This window comes from Triplophysa dalaica, chromosome 5 (genome assembly GCF_015846415.1).
Source record: "Triplophysa dalaica isolate WHDGS20190420 chromosome 5, ASM1584641v1, whole genome shotgun sequence".
NCBI classification, from domain to species: domain Eukaryota; kingdom Metazoa; phylum Chordata; class Actinopteri; order Cypriniformes; family Nemacheilidae; genus Triplophysa; species Triplophysa dalaica.
The window spans coordinates 25964249-25985874 of NC_079546.1; the positions used below are offsets into that span (position 1 = coordinate 25964249).

Genomic DNA, 21626 nt, shown 5'->3' on the forward strand with positions numbered 1-21626 from the left:
AATAATGAGACTAACTGAAGTTATTATAAACGTTTACATGTAATAACAAATCCTATAAATCATGTATTTCAAAGTTTCTCTTAAGTGATGAAAATGACGTCTTTAAACACAACGACTGTGTCGTGATCGGTCAGAAGTCTGTACACACTTTCTGTTTCTCTTTATCTTCATGTTTTGGTGTGAAAACATTTCCATCAGGCTGCACTCTCCAGGTCACTGTTGTGTCATTGTGTACGCCCAAATCTGTCAGTTTCTGCTGAATCTACACAATACACACAATCATGACACACACTCTTAAGACCATTGAACATTGAGTCGTAAAAAAATAGATATGACCTCACGTTGTGTCAATCACATTTACACACTGCCTCCGATATTTTCTGCCATCATAAATAAATTCGGAACGGGTTCGTTTTTCTGCGCTTTTCACATCCGTCAATCATTTTGAGTGGTTGACCTTTTATAACAATTCAGAGAAAACGGACAAACAAGAGCCAAATACGAACAAACAGATCTCATCCAACATTTATTGCCATTATAGTGAACATTCTGTAAATACTATGGGAGTCAATGTGAGATGAGATCTGTTTGATTATTGACATTCTTCTAAATATCCTCATTTGTGTTTAGCAGAACAAATACATTTAAACAGGTTTTGGAGTAAATGATTGACAGAATTTCAATTTTGGGTAATATATATTCACTGGAGCCATGAATCGACTGTTTTATCATCTGTTTGTGTCATGATTCCACCTCACCTTGTCAGGTATTTCTTGTTCTAGAGGTGGAATCATACAGGATCCTCTGTTTCATGTGGGAGAGAGCCAATTTCATCTCTCTCAAGTCTACGTCATCGTTCCTACCCTCCTGTTTCCTATTTGTGTTGATTAGCTTTCCTTGATTGTTTATCCCTTGCACCTGTTCCCTCTTGTTTTCTCTCCTATAAAACATCCTCATGTTTCATTGTCCTGTGCGCGTTCATTGTAAGTCTTACCTTGCTTGTAAGCTGTTGTAAATTGTTCCTGTGATAGTCTTGCTATTTCAAGTTCCTTGTCTCCCGAGTTCCCGTTTCCTCGTCTTGTAGGTGTAGTTTAGTTAATGTTGGTGTTGTTCACGTGTGTGTTTTGTAGTTTAGTTAGTCCCTCTCCCTGTTCTTGTTTTGTTTAAATATATAACTCTGTCTTGTTTTCCCCTCGTGGGTTTTGTTTTGCCTGTTTTGTTTGTTTTAATACATATTGTTAATCCCTTCATCCACCGTCTCTGCCTGCAATTGGTTTCCCCTCTGAGTCTCATGACAGTTTCTGCTTGGACTGCAGTTAACTTCCAGTCTGTGTTTGTTTATCAGTCTGGCTATCGTCTAATAATATAACTATTTTATTTATATTAATATTAATTTATTTTATTGTTTTATTAAATGACTATTGTATTAAATAAACTATTTGTTCAATGGCTCCTGTAGTTTTGTGTCATTTAAAGAGACCGTCTGGTACACTTACATCTAGCGGTTGATCTACCTCAGCTTTCTACAAGCGCTCATGAATCTAACAGAGATGAACAATCAAATGAAAGAAGACGAGAGTTGCTTTTGACAGAAGTCCAGCTGCAGACACACAGTTACTCATTTAACACAATCCAGACCAGCTGTCTCAGGACAGAAGGTGTTTTCTGACAAAGTCAAACGCATTGACAGCATGAAGGAGAGCAGCTTGAGTTCTGACCAGTTTTTGTTTATGTTTGTGTATATTTGAATGTATATATTAAGGTGTTCATTAAAAACTTGAACTTTGAAACACAGCGAAGTGCAAAATATCTTCTAACAAATATTCATGAGTATGAATGGAAGTCAATGGAACAAAAAGTCAAGTGTGATTGTGTCTTAATCCAGTAACAAACATGTTTGAGTGAGTCTGAAAAACTCTACTATCTGTGTGTCAGCTCATTGTGTTGTGTAGGACACACTTTCAACACAAATAGTTGAATACTCACCGACTGTAAGATGGTCTCCATCACTGCAGGATCATTGACATTCTGACCAGATTTCAGCTCAAATCTCACAATCTGTTTCTTGGTCTGTGCTGGAAGATTAAAAACTGTATTAATTTTCAACTCATATAAAGTGTGAGTCACAACACATCATCATCAACAGTTACACAAATCTACAGCCAATCTTTCTAACGCAACAGCTGCATGTGTTTTGTTTTCATAGCAACTGTTCTTTAGAATACACAAAGGAAAAATGAATAAATAATAATCATTAATTCATCATATTGTCTCTCGAGTGTTTCTGGTGGAACTTTCACTAGCCACAAAACAGATTATATATATGTAAATCTTTATTATGATTTTTTTATTTCATTTCTCCTTCTTTACTTCTTCATCTTTCAACATTTAAACAAAAAATACATTTCTGAAGGACAAATCAGATCAATACAGTAGAACACTAACAATAGCTGCACATCTGACATTAAAACAGAATTTTCTTCTCTTGTGCTGACTTGTTGTTCGAGGAGACTTTCTTTTTACACTGGGATAGTTACAACAGACAAGTCTCAACACATTATTATTATTTATAATAATTTATAAATTATTTATAACGGCTGACTGCACTACATAGCCTCAATATCATTTTATTTACTCTATTTTATGAAACCTTGCCACACATATGGATTAGCAGTTTTATTAAAGCAATAAGCCGTGTGAAGCAGTGGGTTACAGTGCATTTTAAAACAGCTAAAGTGATTTTATTGACTCCGCTTCATGTTGTACAACAACGCCCTTAGCTGTTATAAAATACACTGTAACCCACTGCTTCACACGACTTATTGCTTTATTAAATCCAGACTGCTTAGTGTCATATGATCATCAATCTGACAGTTTTTCATCAGTTGTTCTCACTGTCTTTAATGTTTAATACAAAATGGACATCAATATTTTCAACAGAACATTTGTGGTCAGACTATTTATTTTGACTAACAACAGCTATGTTTGTCTAAAGTCTCTTCTCTCATTCTGTGTATTTATGATGTTTGTGTTGTGAGTAGTTTATGATCACACATAAAAACCTACATGTCTTGCAGATGAATGGAAAAGTATTTGAACACAGTTGATCATCTATAAGACCATCAGGACGTATAACACCACAGGGTTGGTTCACGCCCGTCAAGTCAGGTTGTCCAGTCATCCAGTTAATGGAGGACACGTCCACAACATTTATTTCATCTGACCACTTCCATGAGTCTCTGAACAGACCAATCCATGATTCACTAATGTCTGTCATTGACATCTTCAGCATCAGCTCTTGATCCTCAGTTTGATTGTGAATGATGGCCAGATCTGTGTAATGTTGTCTGCAGTAACTCTGAGCTTCATGCCAGGTCTTTCGGATATTAACAAAAACAAACCTGTCAGCTTCTGTTTCATTCCCTGTAGAAAGATGAGATTGAAAAACACCATTAGAGGACAACATCAAAGAAAATACATTTTCACGTGAGTTTAATTTACCTCTTTTACTATACTTTGCATCTCATAGTTTAGACACACAGACACAAAGATCAGTTTATGCATCTCAACACCGGTGACGATCAACAAACTATTCATATCAACAGATCAACACTCAACATCACTAAACAAGCTGGACAATTGAATTGATCTTTTTTGATTATTTGATAATAATCTTTAAGAACTTTGTTTGGTAGACCGGTTCTTATCTCACAGAGCATGCTGCTCAACTTCTGGTCCAGACCTTTATAATCTCTAGACTGGACTAATGCAATGCTCGTCTTCCTGGTCTTTCTGAGGGCTGTTTCATAAAACAAGATATAAGATAATAAGACAGGCTGATTTGAGTTTGTCAAACTTATTGCCGGTGGATTCGGTTTCATAGAGCAAACTTGAAATAGTTCAAACTCAGTTACAATAGCAACTAACACTGGGAACTGACCAGGGACCAGATTCACAAGAGCTCTGTTAACACTGAGCCATGATGAAATGATGATATTACAACTAATTCTCTTTCACGAGGAAATATTTTTTTACTCATTATTAATAAACTAATTAATACTAATTAATTAAACTTATTAATAATTAAATAAAACTAGATTGGAATGTTCGAGTACAAACTACATGTTTGCTTGACAAAGCCTGTCCTGAAGAGTTTGAAATAGTTTGAGAGGTTTATTGTTAAACTTTTTTTAACATGATGGAAAAAATAATATGACCCCAGTGTGTAAAAATTGGGCTTAATATATTGTTAGCATGATAAGCATGTTCGCTAGCACAATTAGCATGCTGCTAGTATGATTTTCCAAGCCATGAGTTAAACGAACCAACCCCTGTGTCTCTATGATGTTCTGATACAGAGATATAGGTATTGCTAAACGGTTGCTAGGCTAACCTGTTTGGTTGCTATGGGTGTGGCTTAGCACCTGTCATTTGATTATACTCTAAGCTATGAGTGAAAGGAACCAACCCCCATGTCTCTACGATGTTCTGATGTAGAGATATAGGTCTTGTTAAATGGTTGCTAAGTTAACATGTTTTGTTGCTATGGGCGTGGCTTTGTAGTTTAATGACGTTTCAGGCATACTGATTGGTTGCCTGAGTAAAATGAGCCCACCCCCATGTCTCTAAGTGGTTGTACTGCGAAGATATTCAACACGGGACATTTAAATTACATTTACATTTAGTCATTTAGCAGACGCTTTTATCCAAAGCGACTAACAAAGAATTAGGGAGCAATAAGCGATATGTCATACAGGAGCCATAATACATAAGGTGCCAATACAAAGTTACTGGTTTCAACTAAAGCTAGACCAATAGCTGTTGAGAGAAAGGGTTAGTGAGTTTTTTTTTAATTATTTGTCTGTCAGGTATTCACAGAAGAGTTGGGTTTTAAGTAGTTTTTTTTAAATGTTGTGAGAGATGTGGTTGAACGGACAGAGTTAGGAAGAATGTTCCACCAGGAAGGAGTTGTGAATGAGAAAGAGCGGGAGAGCGATTTACTGCTCTTATGAGAAGGCAATACAAGACGCCGCTGGTTTGCTGTACGCAGGGATCTTGATGGGGTGTAGGGTTGCAGTAGGGTTTGTAAGTAACACGGTACAGATCCAGTGAAAGTCCTGTAGGCAAGCATTAGTGACTTGAATCTGATACGGGCTCCGACGGGGAGCCAGTGGAGAGAGATGAAAAGGGATGTCACATGAGCCCTTTTGCGTTCTTGACCAGCTGGAGCAGTTTGATAGCCTTTGCAGGAAGACCAACAAGGAGAGCATTGCAGTAGTCCAACCTTGAGATTCCCAGGGCTGGACAAGGAGTTGTGCCGCAGTTGTAACGCCTTATATGGTCATATTTCCTCTTCCATTATAAGTATATGGGGAAATTTGGGGGGCTCTTACACCCCAGGGGTGCAACTGACACCCCATTGTGAGTTATGTTCTTATAGAGGCTGCCAGACTCTTCAAATGTGGTAACTCGCAAGTTTCTACTACATTCTTACTTTGAGTTATGAGCCGTCAAAGTTTGTCCCAATGTTAAGTCTATGGGAAATTTTGTGGTTTTGAGAGTCCGGTTTTCGAAAACCAGAACCTGGGTCAGTTTAATAAGATATAGTAACTCAAGTCAGACCAGTTTGAAGGTTCGTGGAAAGATTTGTGGATGTAGCTTGAAAGCTTTAGGAGGAGTAGCAGTCAGAAATTTTGGGGACGATAATAATAATAATAATAATAATAATACTAATAAGCTAGAGTGTCTGCTAAATGCATTCTGGTCAATGAGAGGATTGAATCATATTACTTAATTGAAATAAATCCAATAACAATGCATTAATTAAAATATTAATGTGATTGACATGTGTTGGTCTTATGTCATACCTTTGAAGCAAATAAAGGGATATACATTAGTGCAGTATTTGTCATACAATCCACTAGATGATATAATGACACATTCCTGCTTTCCATTACTGTTGTCTGGTTCAGTTCCATACCATCTGGAGAATGAAATGTCTTCATTTTGATATGACCACCGCCAGCTTGAAATGTTATTGTAGAGTCCAATCCAGACGGCTGAAGTCAATGCTGGTTGAACTTCTCTCTGTACATTCGTCCAGTCTTCATTGTTTTGAACGGTGACCAGATCAAAGTGATGCTGTCTGCAGTAAACCTGTGCCTCATTCCAAGTCATCTTCTCCCGTATCAGAACATATTCACATGAGATACTCTGAATGAACAGACAGAGTACTGTAGAGAGAGAGAGAGAGAGAGAGAGATCAGTGTTAAACCTGCAATTTATTTTTTGACAACAGACATTAACATTTCATTGTTTTAAATGGTTATAAACAATAATAACCCAGCCAACATGATGATGTCACAACAATCTCACAGTGATGTCAACATGAGTTTACAGAAAGCTCACGATGAGGTCACAATGTAACCTCACAGCAAACTCACTGTGTGCTCAAACTGTGATCTTAGAGGTTTAGATGTGACTGGTTTGTCATTTGAAGTCATCATTATGATGATGAGTGTTTGCTTTAGTTGAGCTCTTGACTCTACACTGTTTGTATGTGGATGAGAACAGTGTTGTGCTGCTGCATGTATGATAGTAGAGAGTGAGATTCAGCTGTTTTGAGACAAACATATATTATAAATATCTTCTAAATGAATTACACACGTAAACATTACAACCGTTTATAAATAAGACACAAATTCATCAAGACTCAGTGTATCAACCTTTTAATATGGTGATTCTTGATGAATTTGTGTGAAACCCAATGGTAAAGTACACCGTTAGCCCTTACCTGCCATTTCTTAAGTCATTTTTTGGCAGACAAATGTTCTTTGAGTAGACAGTTAAGGACAACCGTTTTAAATAATGCGAGCCAACAGTCCAACTAAAATAACCCTGATCACACTAATGGTGACTTACATATTTAACCTCAATAAGATATTTTGCAGATGTATGATCTACAGTAACTATCTGTTAACAGTGTTGACAATATACTACTGTAGAAACAGCAGGTAAGAGCTAACAGTGTAAAGCACTGAGTCAAGAGAGGTGATGGGAAGACTCAGCTGAAACACAAGATAATTATCATAAGGAGTTTTATTAAGACATATGAAGAGGTTTGAGCTCACAAGTTCATAAGTTATAACCTGAATAAAGGAATCACATAACTGTACATCCAGGCTTCTAGATACACATTTGCTCAAACTGACTATGAACAAAACATCTGCTGTAACACAAAACCAGCACAAGGTTTAACACACTGACACCCTCCTCCTCTCTGGAGTGACTATAAGAGAGACTGACTCTAATAGACCAGATTCACCAGGTGAAGCACCAGAGCAGATCATTCTACCATCAGATACAATCCAAAAAGAGAAGAAAACATTACATAGATTGAAATCAGGAAGAATAAAGCATGTTTTAAAGCAATATAGTCTCCTAACCACTTATTCCTCAAACACATTTCCTGCCGCTTATATAAGAAAAAGGAGAAAAGCACCCCCACTGTGTGGAATAATGGTTTCCTCCAGAACTTTAAACATCTCTGAGAGCACCAGACCCCCTTAAGAGAACACACCACACCTGAAGCAGATGTCAGTGGTGCTCACATCATGAGAACACAGGTGTAAACCAGCTCCATATATATCTGTCTGACTGCTCAAATCAACACAATAAATTGTCAAGTTAAAAGTCTTTTGTCATTATATATGAAAACTAAGACAAAAGCCAAAATCACATCTCATCATCAAGGTCCACTCGAGAGGCTCATGTTTCATCATGTGTGTAGTGATAGAAACACAGCCGAACACAATGTGATATGTTAATTCCTGAAGCCTTTGTGTGTCTAATCAATTTAGTTGTTACATAACAGTTTGTGAATATGTGTGTTGATTCTTATGAAAATATCACAGCCATTAAACTGCTTTAGCCTCATGTTGTAGTATCACAGACATCACAGGACAAATGTTACACATTAATAGACATTCAGACAATGTGCATCATCACTTAGACGTCATCATCTGATCTCATTGTGTTTAAAACACAACACATTCATCTTAACACACTGTTACAATAGCAGAAATAAACTCAACATTAAACCACAAGAGTCAAGAGCTCAAGTAAAGCAAACTCTAATCACAATAAAGGTGATTCAATGAAATTTCAATATTTTTCAACATTAGTAGCAGGTGTGAAAGTGATACTGATTAAATGTTAATAACATAATTACAACAAATAAACAAATAAAAGTCTTGCTGCATTCAGATCATTTAACACAATTGATTTCAAACCGCCTCATTAAATTGATTTATTTCTATGTGAAAAACTGAATTAAGTCTGAAAAACATCACATTTGAACCAAATTTCCAATATTATTGAATATAAATAAATAATTTTAAGTTGAAATGAACTTTGTATTAGTTTTTTTCCATAAATAGTTTTTGGTTTCTTACAACAAATGGTGATTTAAATGACAAACTGATCAAATATTCACATGTGGCATCAATCCACGTATGTTTTAAAGTTTATTCACTTCATATTTGTATTTTATTTTGAGTTTAAAGTTCAATTAGTTTTGTAATTGAACAAACATAAATTCAAACATTTAACATTTAGATGAAAAGTGTCACACTGACCTGAGAACAGCAGCACATGAATGGGTTTTTCCATTGCTGATGGCTTAACAAGTATGAAATGAATCTGAAATGATGAAAATATCTTATTGAATCATAACAAACACATTAAAATGAACAAAGTGACTCAAAGTGAAGTGACTGGTTTGAATTATAAGAAGAAAACACAAGTTTACCTTCAACAACACTCAGGAGTGAACATCAGACTGTCTTTGCTTGTTCAGTCTCAACATTTCAGCTTTAATGTCCTACACAAATGTGTGCATTCACCTAAATGCAAAACCTGTTTTTGGTTTGTACATAGTGACACTGATTTGCATTTTGTGTGCAGTGAGTCTGCAGGATTGGCTCATATGTGTGTCTGTGTACATACGTGTGACCCTGGATCACATAAGCAGTTTTAATGCGTAAATTATTTGAATTTTGTACATAATCTGAAACCTAAATAAATAAGATGTCTTTTGATGTATGAGATGCTAGAATAGGACAATATCTGACTGAGATACAACCGTTTAAAATCTGAGAGTACAAAAAAATCTAAGTATTGAGAAAGGGTCTTTATAGTTGTTCATCAGGGGCACTGTGGCAGGACATCCACTCACAAAAATAAAGTTTGTATATATTTAAGTTAGGACATAAATATCTTCATCGAACATGATCTTTACTTAATATCCTAATGATTTTAACCAAAACAATGTATTTTTGTTTTTAATAAAAATGTTTCTGTGCTACTCAAGACTGGCTTTGTGATCCAGGGTCACACATGTGTTTCTGGGTATTAAAAGCATGTACTTCATGTGGATTTAAGCAGGGAGGGATATGGTAGGTGTGAAAGATCGATCGCTGGAGGCCCAACAGGAGTCTTTTGAAGAGAATCAAATAAATGATGCTCTTATCATCAGACTGTCACAAGATTTTATAATCCATAAACACTCTTGATAGAAATAATCTCACATCTTTACAGAGACAGAAGTCATTTTGAGTCAATGCAAATGCATCTCATTACAGACGTAAGTAAAACATTTTTTGCATTGTTCAACAAATATCTGAATGCCATTCACTTGATGGTATTAAAGAAAATAAACGGTTAAATAATCTTCAGTATATATGAGTTTAACTAGTAAACATGACAGGACTTGAACATCATAGTTTCCATGAGTGTCCTCTGAATATCATTTGTTTTTAAAACACGACGCTGTTTTTCATACATTAAAGGTCTTCGTGATCACTGTCTGTCACGCTCAATTGAGTTTTACTCGCGTCATTTAAGATGCATATTAGACACATCTGTGAGTTTGAACCCTTGTCCTCTCGACACCATTTGAGAAAAAAACTTCAGTTGAAAATAAAGAAATTTACTTATCAGACAAGTTTATATTGTGTCTTGTGTGACTTGACTCAGTCAAACTTGACAACATGAGTACACAATACACTAAAAATAATTCTAATTATTTATGATATATAATACAATATGATGGAATTAAAGCTTGTAAATACTTTATTTTGATGAGTTGTGCCGACCAAAGCATGTTTTTTTTTTACGTCAGACCTAAACCGTAGCCCATGAGGTCTTCAACTACTTTTATTTAAGAGCCAGATTCCAAAAGTGACCAAATTTTTACCATATCCCCATTTCATCTGATATTTCATATTTCTGTAATTTATTGCATGTTGTTAATTTTATACGTTACATATTGGTCATATATTTAAACATGCACACACAAATTGTCTTCCAATATGTGTGCCTTTTCAATTTATTTAATTTTTAGTTTACTCAAAAATACAATTGCTGTTCGTTATTCACCACCCTTCCATCCAAGATGTGGGGGACATTGTATCTTCTAAGAAGATAGCCTATTTATGAAGATATTTGGTTGAGTTAATGAAAGTCAAAAGTTCTACTACATTCAGCACAAAAGTTATCACTGCACCTTGATGTTTAACTGAAGTATTATAATGTGAATCAATTGATCTGTGCAAAAACTGAACACTATTGTAGCATCTTCAGGGGAATCCAATCGCATGTTCCCTACGTACTTAGAAGAGCAGATCCATTGAAGTGAGTTTTGGAGGGAGATGAAAAGCTGTTTTTCATAAATTTGGCCGTTTCAATGATACATAATGAATTCAGTAATAAAAACACTTCAAAATCTGAGACAACAGTTCACATGGTGTACCCTTCCTGCAGCTACTTCAAGGGCAAAAGACAAGTTTTGGTAGGTGACCTATCCTGTGCCCAAACTGACTGCCTGCTGTGGATTGCCGGTTATAATGTTGTAAATAAACATAAAGTTGTTTATACTTGAGTGTTGTTGTCCGCGTCGACAGGCAATTGTCACTGGATATCAGTGTCCACAGGCGTGTTGCTTATGTAACCAAGACAAGAGCTGAAGAAGAAGAGGTTTGTTGTGTACACTGTGGGAGAAGCATTTAGCAGTGAGAGTGACAGGTTAACAGTCACTTTTGCAGGTTAAGTTGATTTAAATACAGAAAAACACGTAATTTATCAAGAAACTACCTTTGGAAATGTGTATGTGTCCTGACACCATCGCCACAGCGCTTGTTGTCCACATTGACGCTGTTTTATTTTTGGAGAGTTGCACTTCAGACTATGGCGTAAGTCCCGTGCAGAAGTTTTTATTTTAAGATGAAGGTATTTTACTCAAATGTGACCCTGGATCACAAATCCAGTCTTTAGTAGCACGAGAACATTTTTAGTAAAAGACAAAAATACATTGTATGGGTCAAAATCATTAGAATATAAGGTTAATATCATGTTCTATGAAGATATTTAGTAAATTTCCTACCCTAAATATACAAAAACTTTATTTTTGTGAGTGGATTGCCTTTCACAGGCAAATTTCTCATTATTTAGATTTCTTTGCTCTCTCTTTGCTTTTAAATGGTTGTATATCAGTCAGATATTGTCCTATTCTATAAACTCTTACATCAATAGATATTATTTATTCAGTGTTCAGATTATGTAAGTCTCAATTTCAAAAAATGACCCATTTTTTTGTTTTGCTGTCCAGGGTCACAAATGGTGTCGAGAAGACCAGGGTTCAAACACACATATTTGCCTAATATGCATCTTAAATGACGCGAGCAAAACTCAATCGAGCGTGACAGCTGGTGATCACAGAGACCTTTAACAACAGCTCCGTGTCTGAAAAACAAATGAGGCCACTAATGGACCCCGAGAATTAGCTCACTGGCCCGATGTTGACTCCCTAGGACTGGCCATACATGTGTAGCCATCACCTCATCCCATAATGTTGATTACTAGAAAGGTTTTCAACTTTTGCACTCGCTATTAATGTTAACATTTCAACAATCTATCATTACTGTGATCAGTGTTTGCTTCAGTTGAGATCTTGACTATTGACTATGATTAAGTTGGTGTTTAAAAACTAATTCAAACTCTTTAAACTAATTCAGATAAACAGATCAACTGCAATGCATGCTGGGAGTCATGAGTGAGTTTTGTACTATGATGTTACCCAGCATGCATTGCACCATGAAGCTTTTTTTCTTGATCATCAACGTTGTTGAGATTCATAAGCAGATTATTCATGTCCAACTGATTCAGAAACATAAGATTTAGTGAAAATGATTTCCAAAATAAAACAATCTTTTACTTTGTGGTTAAAGATTGGTGGTGAAAAAGAGTGGTTACTTTCAGTGTTATTTTTAGATAAAAGATCTCTTAATGGAGATTCTACAGAAGTCTCTTGAGGAGAATCAAGTAAATGATGCTTTTATGATCACACTGTCACAAAATTTATAATCACTAAACAATTTCTCTCAGGAAATAATCTCACATCTTTACAGACACAGAAGCAAGTGATTTGCAGTATGAGTCAATGCAAATGAGTCTAATGACAGACATTAGGAAAAACACTTACGTGATACATCACTTGTATAGATTAGTGAAAGTCTGAATTCCATTCACTTGATGGTATTAAAGAAATTAAAAAGGTTAAATAATCTTCAGTATATATGAGGTTAACAAGTAAACATTATAAACATATGAACATCATAGTTTCCTCTGCAGATCATTTGTTTCTCAAACGCGATGCTGTTGTTAAAGGTCTTCGTGATCACCGTCTGTCATGCTCAATTGAGTTTTGCTCGTGTCGCTTAAGATGCATATTAGACACATCTGTGAGTTTGAACCCTGGTCTTCTCGTACACCATTTTAGTAAAATAATTTCAGCCTAAAATAAGAACTTCTGCATCGGGCCTACGCCATAGCCTACCCACCCAGCACTAGACGTCATTTTTTTTGGGCTAAATCAAGTCGGCCCGTGCTGGCCGTCTTTTAGCCCAAAAATCGACATCGAAATTTGGTCCTTTTTTGGTCCGTCGAAAATTGGTCGAAATTAGCCAAAAAATCGACGTCGAAAATTTGTCTTCTTTTGGTCCGTATAAATTGTTTTTTTTACGTCTGTCTTGGACCACATTAAGCCCTAATATTGACATGAAAAGATCACATTGCAGTTATTGTTATTCTGTGATTCGACTATTTCTTAACATGTTCATCATTACAGTTCAACAATGTAGGCCTAAAGCATGCAAACAAATATTTATATAATGAACCAATATGTTTATAATGGAAGTATGCCGTAAAAATTTACTTAAGTTATGCCTTACAAATAACGACTGCTTACTCACTTTTATAAAGTATTTTCCCCGCTGCTTCATGATGCAAATAATTTTCAGACATTTCTAAAGGTAGGTCGATTTGTTTTAAGAGTTGCTAACAATGTTCCTAATATTTAAAAAAAATATTATAAAATAGAATTTCAAGGACTTTTTCAAATGTAAAAAAAATAAGTAAAAAGCAAATGCATACAGGTGGCAACTTCCATCCATCCATCCATTTTCTACCGCTTATCCGAACTACCTCGGGTCACGGGGAGCCTGCGCCTATCTCAGGAGTCATCGGGCATCAAGGCAGGATACACCCTGGATGGAGTGCCAACCCATCGCAGGGCACACACACTCACTCATTCACTCACGCACTCACACCCTACGGACAATTTTTCCAGAGATGCCAATCCCAGATAGCATACGTATGTGGGCCACTGTAGGCAATTATGCGGCACTGGTGGTCTCCTTCCGGCCCAGACTAAATGGATGTGAGCCAGAAGTGGCCCACCTGTTTAATAAAAAATGTGGGCCAAAGATCCCAAATCATATGTGGGCCATTTAAGGCAAAGATGTGGCACTAATGGCAAAGTGTAATCTGGATGTGAACCTAATGTGGCCCATGTATTAAATGGTGAATTTGGCCCAAATGTCAGAGAACAAATCTGGGCCACCTTTGGCAAAAATGCGGCATAGTCATTTAAGGGTAATCTGGGTCTAAACCCAAAGTGGCCCACATATGTGGCAGCAAATATGGCCCAGTTATTATAAAACATATGTGGGCCAGTTTTGGATAAGATTCGGCACAGTTAACTCTGGCAAATGTGGCAAGTGGCCCAGATAAGACATGACAAATAAGGCCCAGTTATCTTAAAACGTATGTGGGCCACACTTGGCAAATATTCGGCACAGTAAGCTATGGCTTATGTGGCTGTAAGCCTTAAGTGGGCCATATAAGACATGGCAAATGTGGCCCAGTTATCTTAAAATGTATGTGGGCCACACTTGGCAAATATTCGGCACAGTAAGCTATGGCTTATGTGGCTGTAAGCCTTAAGTGGGCCATATAAGACATGGCAAATGTGGCCCAGTTATCTTAAAACGTATGTGGGCCACACTTGGCAAATATTCGGCACAGTAAGCTATGGCTTATGTGGCTGTAAGCCTTAAGTGGGCCATATAAGACATGGCAAATGTGGCCCAGTTATCTTAAAATGTATGTGGGCCACACTTGGCAAATATTCGGCACAGTAAGCTATGGCTTATGTGGCTGTAAGCCTTAAGTGGGCCATATAAGACATGGCAAATGTGGCCCAGTTATCTTAAAACGTATGTGGGCCACACTTGGCAAATATTCGGCACAGTAAGCTATGGCTTATGTGGCTGTAAGCCTTAAGTGGGCCATATAAGACATGGCAAATGTGGCCCAGTTATCTTAAAACGTATGTGGGCCACACTTGGCAAATATTCGGCACAGTAAGCTATGGCTTATGTGGCTGTAAGCCTTAAGTGGGCCATATAAGATATGGCAAATGTGGCCCAGTTATCTTAAAACGTATGTGGGCCACACTTGGCAAATATTCGGCACAGTAAGCTATGGCTTATGTGGCTGTAAGCCTTAAGTGGGCCATATAAGACATGGCAAATGTTGCCCAGTTATCTTAAAATGTATGTGGGGCACACTTGGCAAATATTCGGCACAGTAAGCTATGGCTTATGTGGCTGTAAGCCTTAAGTGGGCCATATAAGACATGGCAAATGTTGCCCAGTTATCTTAAAATGTATGTGGGGCACACTTGGCAAATATTCGGCACAGTAACCCAGGTGAAAAATACGTAGAATTAATTGTATTATAACTATACTTAAATTTCAATTAGTACGTTTATAATGCATTTGTATTTTCAACATGCTTATTCGAAGTGCAATAAATATATCTTGAATTGTATTTGAATACATTTGTAAAAAGTGTACTTGAAGTACTCTGGTAATAAATGTATGCTTCATTACACTTTAAAGAAATGCACTATACACAAGCATACTTTCAATGTCATCTTTAAAAGTGTACTTGAAGTACTCGTTATAAATATATGATAAATTGCACTTTTATGAAATGCATAATACACAAGCATAATTTCAATGTATTAATAAAAAGTGTACAAGAAGTATGTTGGTAATAAATATATGCTAAATCACACTTTTATGAAATGCACTATAGACAAGTACTTTAACTATTTTCTAAAAAGTATATTAGAACAATTTTGGGTATTAAACATATACTTAATTCAATATTTAATAAATAAAAGAAAGCATATTTTTGCAACACTTCTGAGTACTTGTATCATATTTATATATGACAGACGCAAAATGTGTAGTTTTCATTTACTTTATTGGTTTGCTACAATTATATATTTTTCTTTTCATTTTCAACAACAAAATGACTTTTAGTACTTTTGAAATATCGCACATTAAAAACATATACAATATATCATGTAAATGTATCAAGATGTCAAATTTTAGCCAAATATTTACATTTACAAGTAACAACAATGTTCACCATACATTTTACTCACTCAAGACACTTTCATTTAACATCATGACTTTCAATATTTAAATCACACAGCCAGTTTGAAAAATCCAGTTCAAACTTGAATCCGAACCTTAGTTCCCATTTTTCCCCACAACAGTATAAAACATCATATACACACCAACAAAAAAATAAATCTTAAAGTTTACAATTTATGTGCTCTACACATGAATGGCCAATAGAAAAAAATGATAAAGCATTTTACATATACTATAAATTAATTAATTAAAGTCTTTCAGTAATATAACTGAAATCATTTCAGTCTCTTTCAATATTATTTGGCAGAGCTATGACATACTTTTTGTCTTTCAACTCAATCATAACACATTTCCGTTTTAAAGACAGTGTACGCACTGCGTAAATAGTGTTTGACACTTTAACCTCATGGATAAACTTGGAAAATATGTTAATGTCCGAATCCCTACAAAGCTGTCTTCCAGACCTACAAAGCTCCTTAACCAAAACACAACTCATTTGTTCGTTACAACCTTTAGGATTAAATGCCACAATGCTCAGAATCGTGCATAACGTGCCATCAGCTAATTCTACAACAGAGTTGTTTCTTTTTTGAAGCCTTGTGTAAGTTTCTGTGTGATAAAGTACACCGTCAATAAGAAAACGATCATAATAAAGGCCTTGCTGTACCCTGATACCAAAGAGATCCTCTATAGCAAGGATGTGCCGTACTGGAATTGTCACTAAATGAGGATTACCAAAAACCCGAACTTTCTCTGACAGTTGTGCTGATTTTGCTGTTTCTTGGATGCTGTTCTGCATATGATAGAACAGTTTTTTGACTGTGTCTTTGGCATTCTTCATGTGCTTGTCAGCCTTGGTTGTAAGGTCTCTCCATTTGAGGAATCTCTTGACTATCTGTTGTTGGACATGTGTGGTTCCATTAAAGAACTTCAAGAGTGTGCCATTAAAAGACTCAAAAGAAAAGGTGGATGTAGCCCACAAAGGTCCCCAGTTTCTCACACTTGCAGAAATGTGTGTCATCAAGTGCACATTAAATGTCATATTTTCTTTGCCATACAACTTCTCAAATTCCCTAACAAATTTCTTTAGTGCGTTCTCTGCCCTATCAACCTCAACCATTGATATATTTTCCTGAAGCAGAGAATATATACCAAAAACAAGAAGGAAAAGATGGTTCCAGTATTTCTTAGGAAGAACACCACAAAGCACTGGTAAAGCATAGAACAGGAGAAACGATCTCCATTCAGAGGCCTTCCAATATTTACGTTCTTTTACAGATCTTGGAACTCTAGTTAACTCTACTGGAGGGTGGATTGATAGTAACTGCTTATCAATGACTTCGGATTTTGTGCCAAGGTACCATGGTTTGTCATGATTAGTTGAATCCAGCCATAATGTCATTAGCTGCCGTGTTACTCCTAGGCAAACACTGTGCTGGTATTCAGGCACAAACCCATTAACCATCTTAAAGTTTGCTAGTTTCATTAAAGGAGAGGGACCTTTCACTCCCATTACAGGCTGCTGAGGAGTTGCAGCCATAGCATGTTGAAAATGCTCAGATTCGCATCTGAGAGATGGTTCAGTGTTATGAATCTCAATGGGAACCCAATTGCAAGGCAGGACAACAGGAGGTGAAGGGGTAAACAGATCTATTTATTACAAATAACAAGACAAAACAGGCAAAACAAAACCCACAATGGGGAAAACAAGACAGGAGAAACTATAAACTTTAACAAGGACACTAACTTACTAAACTACAAAACAAACACTGGGAACAAACACTAAACTAAGACTTACTAGACACAGGGTTGATAAACAGCATACAAGGAACAATGACTAACAGGAACCAGGCAAGACCTCATCAGGAACAAGGTAAACATCTACAGCATACAGACACGTCTAAAACATGCAAGGTAACACTTACAATGAACGCGCACAAGACAATGAAACGTGAGGACTCTTATAGGGAAGATAACAAGAGGGAACAGGTGCAAGGGATTACAATCAAGGAAAGCTAATCAACACAAACTAGGGAACAGGAGGGTAGGAACGATGACGAGACAAGAGAGAGATGAAATCGTCTCTCTCCCACATGAAACAGAGGATTCTGTATGATTCCACCTCTAAACCAAGAAATACCTGACAAGGAGAGGTGGAACCATGACAGTTCAGGACATGTGTAAGAGTATGATCTCCCACCCTTATGATAGCAAAAGTCACAGCCATATATGCCATTAAATTGCTTTGTGTTTCGAATTTGGGGACGAGCCACTGAATCTGAACTACAGATCAGGGCATGCACCTTAGATGAATGTTGCTCGTTCTGTGTGTCTGTCCATTTGATTCCAGTTTGCTCCAGTTCTTGAAGCTCATCAACAAATGGAGTTAACAGAGTTGCCATGTTAGGTTTCTTCTCTCCAAACCAAATACAAGGAATGCAGATATTATTTTTCCGTTCTTTTGGATCCAGTTCAATGATCTGGCACTGAATGGGCCATAGCTGAGACTTTGAGCTCTTGAAAACTGGGATACCATCACAGTTCCACAATAAACTCACATCCTCTTTATCAATTTTACCAGCCCTGATTAGCTTTTCATACTCCATTCCTGAATTTATGTCATTTATAATGCCATTAGTTGACATTTTTCTCTCTAAAGTATTCTTCGGACTTTCCAGAATGTCCTTAATTTGTCCAGATAATTTTAAAACCAGAAAATACGACCCGTTTTTTAAATTTTTGTCTGCATCAAACGTCATGTGACATACAGAACACTGTGTCTGACCATTAACCTTACCTATATAGTTTGTGCATCCAGAGCAGTAAAAATGTGATTCATATTGTCCAAACTGACCATAAGCTTTATGAAATAGGTAAGAAGTAGCTGGCACAGTTCCTGGGAAATGTTCATTAAACAACTTGAGGAGGTCTTCCAGAGCTGTCCCTGAGAGGTTGTGTCTCAAAATAAAGGACATTAAAAGCATCATACTCTGACCTCTGGAGACAGGTGCTCCTGGGTAAAGTAGCTCATCCACCTCTGATCCCTACAACAACAAAAATAAATAAATGAATTAACAAACAGATTAGTAACTAGATGGACACTTGCACAAAGCCTGTGATAATGCAGAAAAACAGTGATCTATCTAACAGTTTTAACGAAAACTGTCCAGGATCCATCTCTTTACCAATTTCATTTAATTTTGCACCAAACTGACCTGAAACCCTCCATTGGTTCCAGGTACTTGGTAGATAAAATTCTATAAAGAATGTAATGTGCAACTATATTATTTAAGTTTGTGTTTAATGCAATTATAAATTATTTTCCAATGGTGTGGGCCAATCGTAATAATTAGATTCCTTTTATGTAATGCAGGATTTTAGCCACACCCATCAATAATTTACCTGTGATGGATTTGAGCTTGGTCCTTGGTTCAGGTGAGGTATCTCAGGTGCTAGTTGCAAATCAGTATACTCTTGGTGTCCACCACAGACAATATCAGGCCTGTCCTTAATTGTCTGTTGAATAAAGATTTGTATATCTGAGTGGCAAGTTCTGCAAACAACTTTTATTTGAACAAATTTAGAGACATGTTTAGAATTTTAAAATGACCCATTTAAATGACCTGCAATAGTTCTATAAATATTTCAAAGCCACTTCCTCTAGCTGTAACAATTATGTCTGTATTTGTACAGACATGTACAAAAATAAACTCATCTAACCCTCACAGTTCCAAAACCCAATTTATAAAAGCCAAGTCATATAATATTGTCATGTTGTGACAGTAGTCTATCCAGCCACATACAGTATAATGTAATTGTGGATGTACATAACAAATAATAATATATTTACCTGAGAGTGTAAGTCGGCTTCCTGATGATGAATCTCAGGAGACTGGCACAAATTGGTCAGGTGAGGCAGCCCTCTGCTATCATTAGTAGTCACTTCATTAACACTCTATAAAACATACATATACATATGCAGGCCAAATGATGGATTACTGTTTTTTCATTATATGACATATAACATTATATGTTGTTTGATTTTAAATCTGTGACGTAAAAATTTTAAAATAAAAAAACTGATGTTGATAAACGTTTACCTACCCACTCAAGTATTTCCTGCTCTTGGTTATCCGATTTGAATCGCTTTGCTGGTCTTGGGCACTGAGTATAATGAACATTGTTATTTTCCTTGCTGGACTCATTGTTATTGAAATTGACTGGGAGCTGAAAAATATCAAGTTACTGTAAGTATCATAAACTTTACCTTGCAGCTTCATGAATCAATTAATAATAATATAAATCTCTAGTACTAGCAGTAGGCTTTGAAATACTCAAATAAAAAAAAAAAAAATCACAAGATGCAATACCCTAGGATCCAACCCACAAGCTTACGTTGTTAAAACAATGCTCTTACCACTGAGCTACAGGAAAACTACAGTCTATAGATACTTATGCCTATTTACCAGTTTTTTCCTTCTCCTGTATTCAGTTGTTCTTGGTAATTCAGAATCATTGCAGCACACATAGTCTTTGTAACCACCTCGGCGTGAATTCTGCAAAAAAGAAAATGACAAAGATGTAGAAATACTGTGTACCACAGACAGACGTGCAAATACAGCATGTTGTATGTAGCAGGAATACCATGCAGAATAAAGAAAATAATATATATAATTTGTTGCAAGTCTGGCTACAATTTTCAAACTGTGCTGGAAAATAATATTTAACTAAAAAAACATTCAAATAAAACATACCTCTTTATTTGCAGCCAACTTCTTAAAGCGGTGATTTGTCGTTTTTGGAATCTCATTATCTTGTGAGTCCAGGTAAGATTTATATTTCTTCATTATTGTCACTTCAGCGACAGAGGCATTCCAACTGATGTTATGGCGACGGAAGCAGCAATTATTAATACTATCAACAGTAGTTTATACTACTTTTGAAGTGAATGCAATTTCGCAGGGCATTCAGTTTGACCAATAAGAGTAAAGCCTTTCAAATCATATTAACACTAACTGTCCAATCAGAGACAGCCAATTGAAAACTGACGTTTTGAGCGGTCATTTCGGCTGGGCGACCAACGGAAAAGAAATGTCAGCAGGAGTCATGTCGTTTCCAAAGTATGCTTTGTTTTATTTCCCTGACTCTGATATCGTGAAAGTGGACAGCACCGATATAATTTTAGGAGAGCACAGACTATCAGAGTTCGTGGTCGGTTCACGCGAGCAACTTCGAAGCGAAGAGGGCTATGTAGAGGTGCGTCTGTCAAGTCGCAGCAGACATGGACAGACCAAGACACTGCCAGCAAAAATTCTACTTCTTAGTGGTAAGCTGATTCATTTTATCAATGAGTGTGACTAGCTTTAAGATCACTTTGGGTTTAGAAAGTATTTTCCCACGCAAACATCATTTCAACGTTTGTTAGCATTTAGATCAATGATAGCTAAGTTACGTGGATTACTGACACAATACCGACTTGCTAGCATTAGGTCTAGTAAATTTAGGCACCTATTGTTGATGCTTCCTAGAAAGTGTCTTTTTCTGTTTGATATAACCGCTATAAAACGTTGTCCACTCTTTGCATTAAAAATAATGCTTGCTAATTAATCGGCCTTAAGCCTTGTTACAATATTATTATATTTATTAGTAAAGTTATTGTAGTGGAAAAGTAATTATTTATGACAAGTATTTGAAAGTATTTAGATATACTCAGGATGCTGGCGCAGTCGATTCGCCTCGACCTGGGCTTGTTGGATGTGTGCATGGACGTGATCTATTTCA

General features: G+C 36.4%; 1 protein-coding gene across 1 annotated transcript; it reads right to left on the reverse strand.

Moving 5' to 3' along the window:
* Positions 1-15852: 15852 nt before the first annotated feature.
* LOC130420694 (uncharacterized) lies at positions 15853-20538 on the reverse strand. Its single transcript, XM_056748184.1, has 5 exons — positions 20312-20538; positions 19950-20072; positions 19696-19800; positions 19248-19361; positions 15853-18889 (listed from the first exon to the last, which is right to left on the reverse strand). Exon 5 carries the CDS (start codon positions 18830-18832, stop codon positions 17861-17863), a length of 972 nt encoding a protein of 323 aa, XP_056604162.1. The 5' UTR covers positions 18833-18889; positions 19248-19361; positions 19696-19800; positions 19950-20072; positions 20312-20538; the 3' UTR covers positions 15853-17860.
* Positions 20539-21626: the final 1088 nt, after the last annotated feature.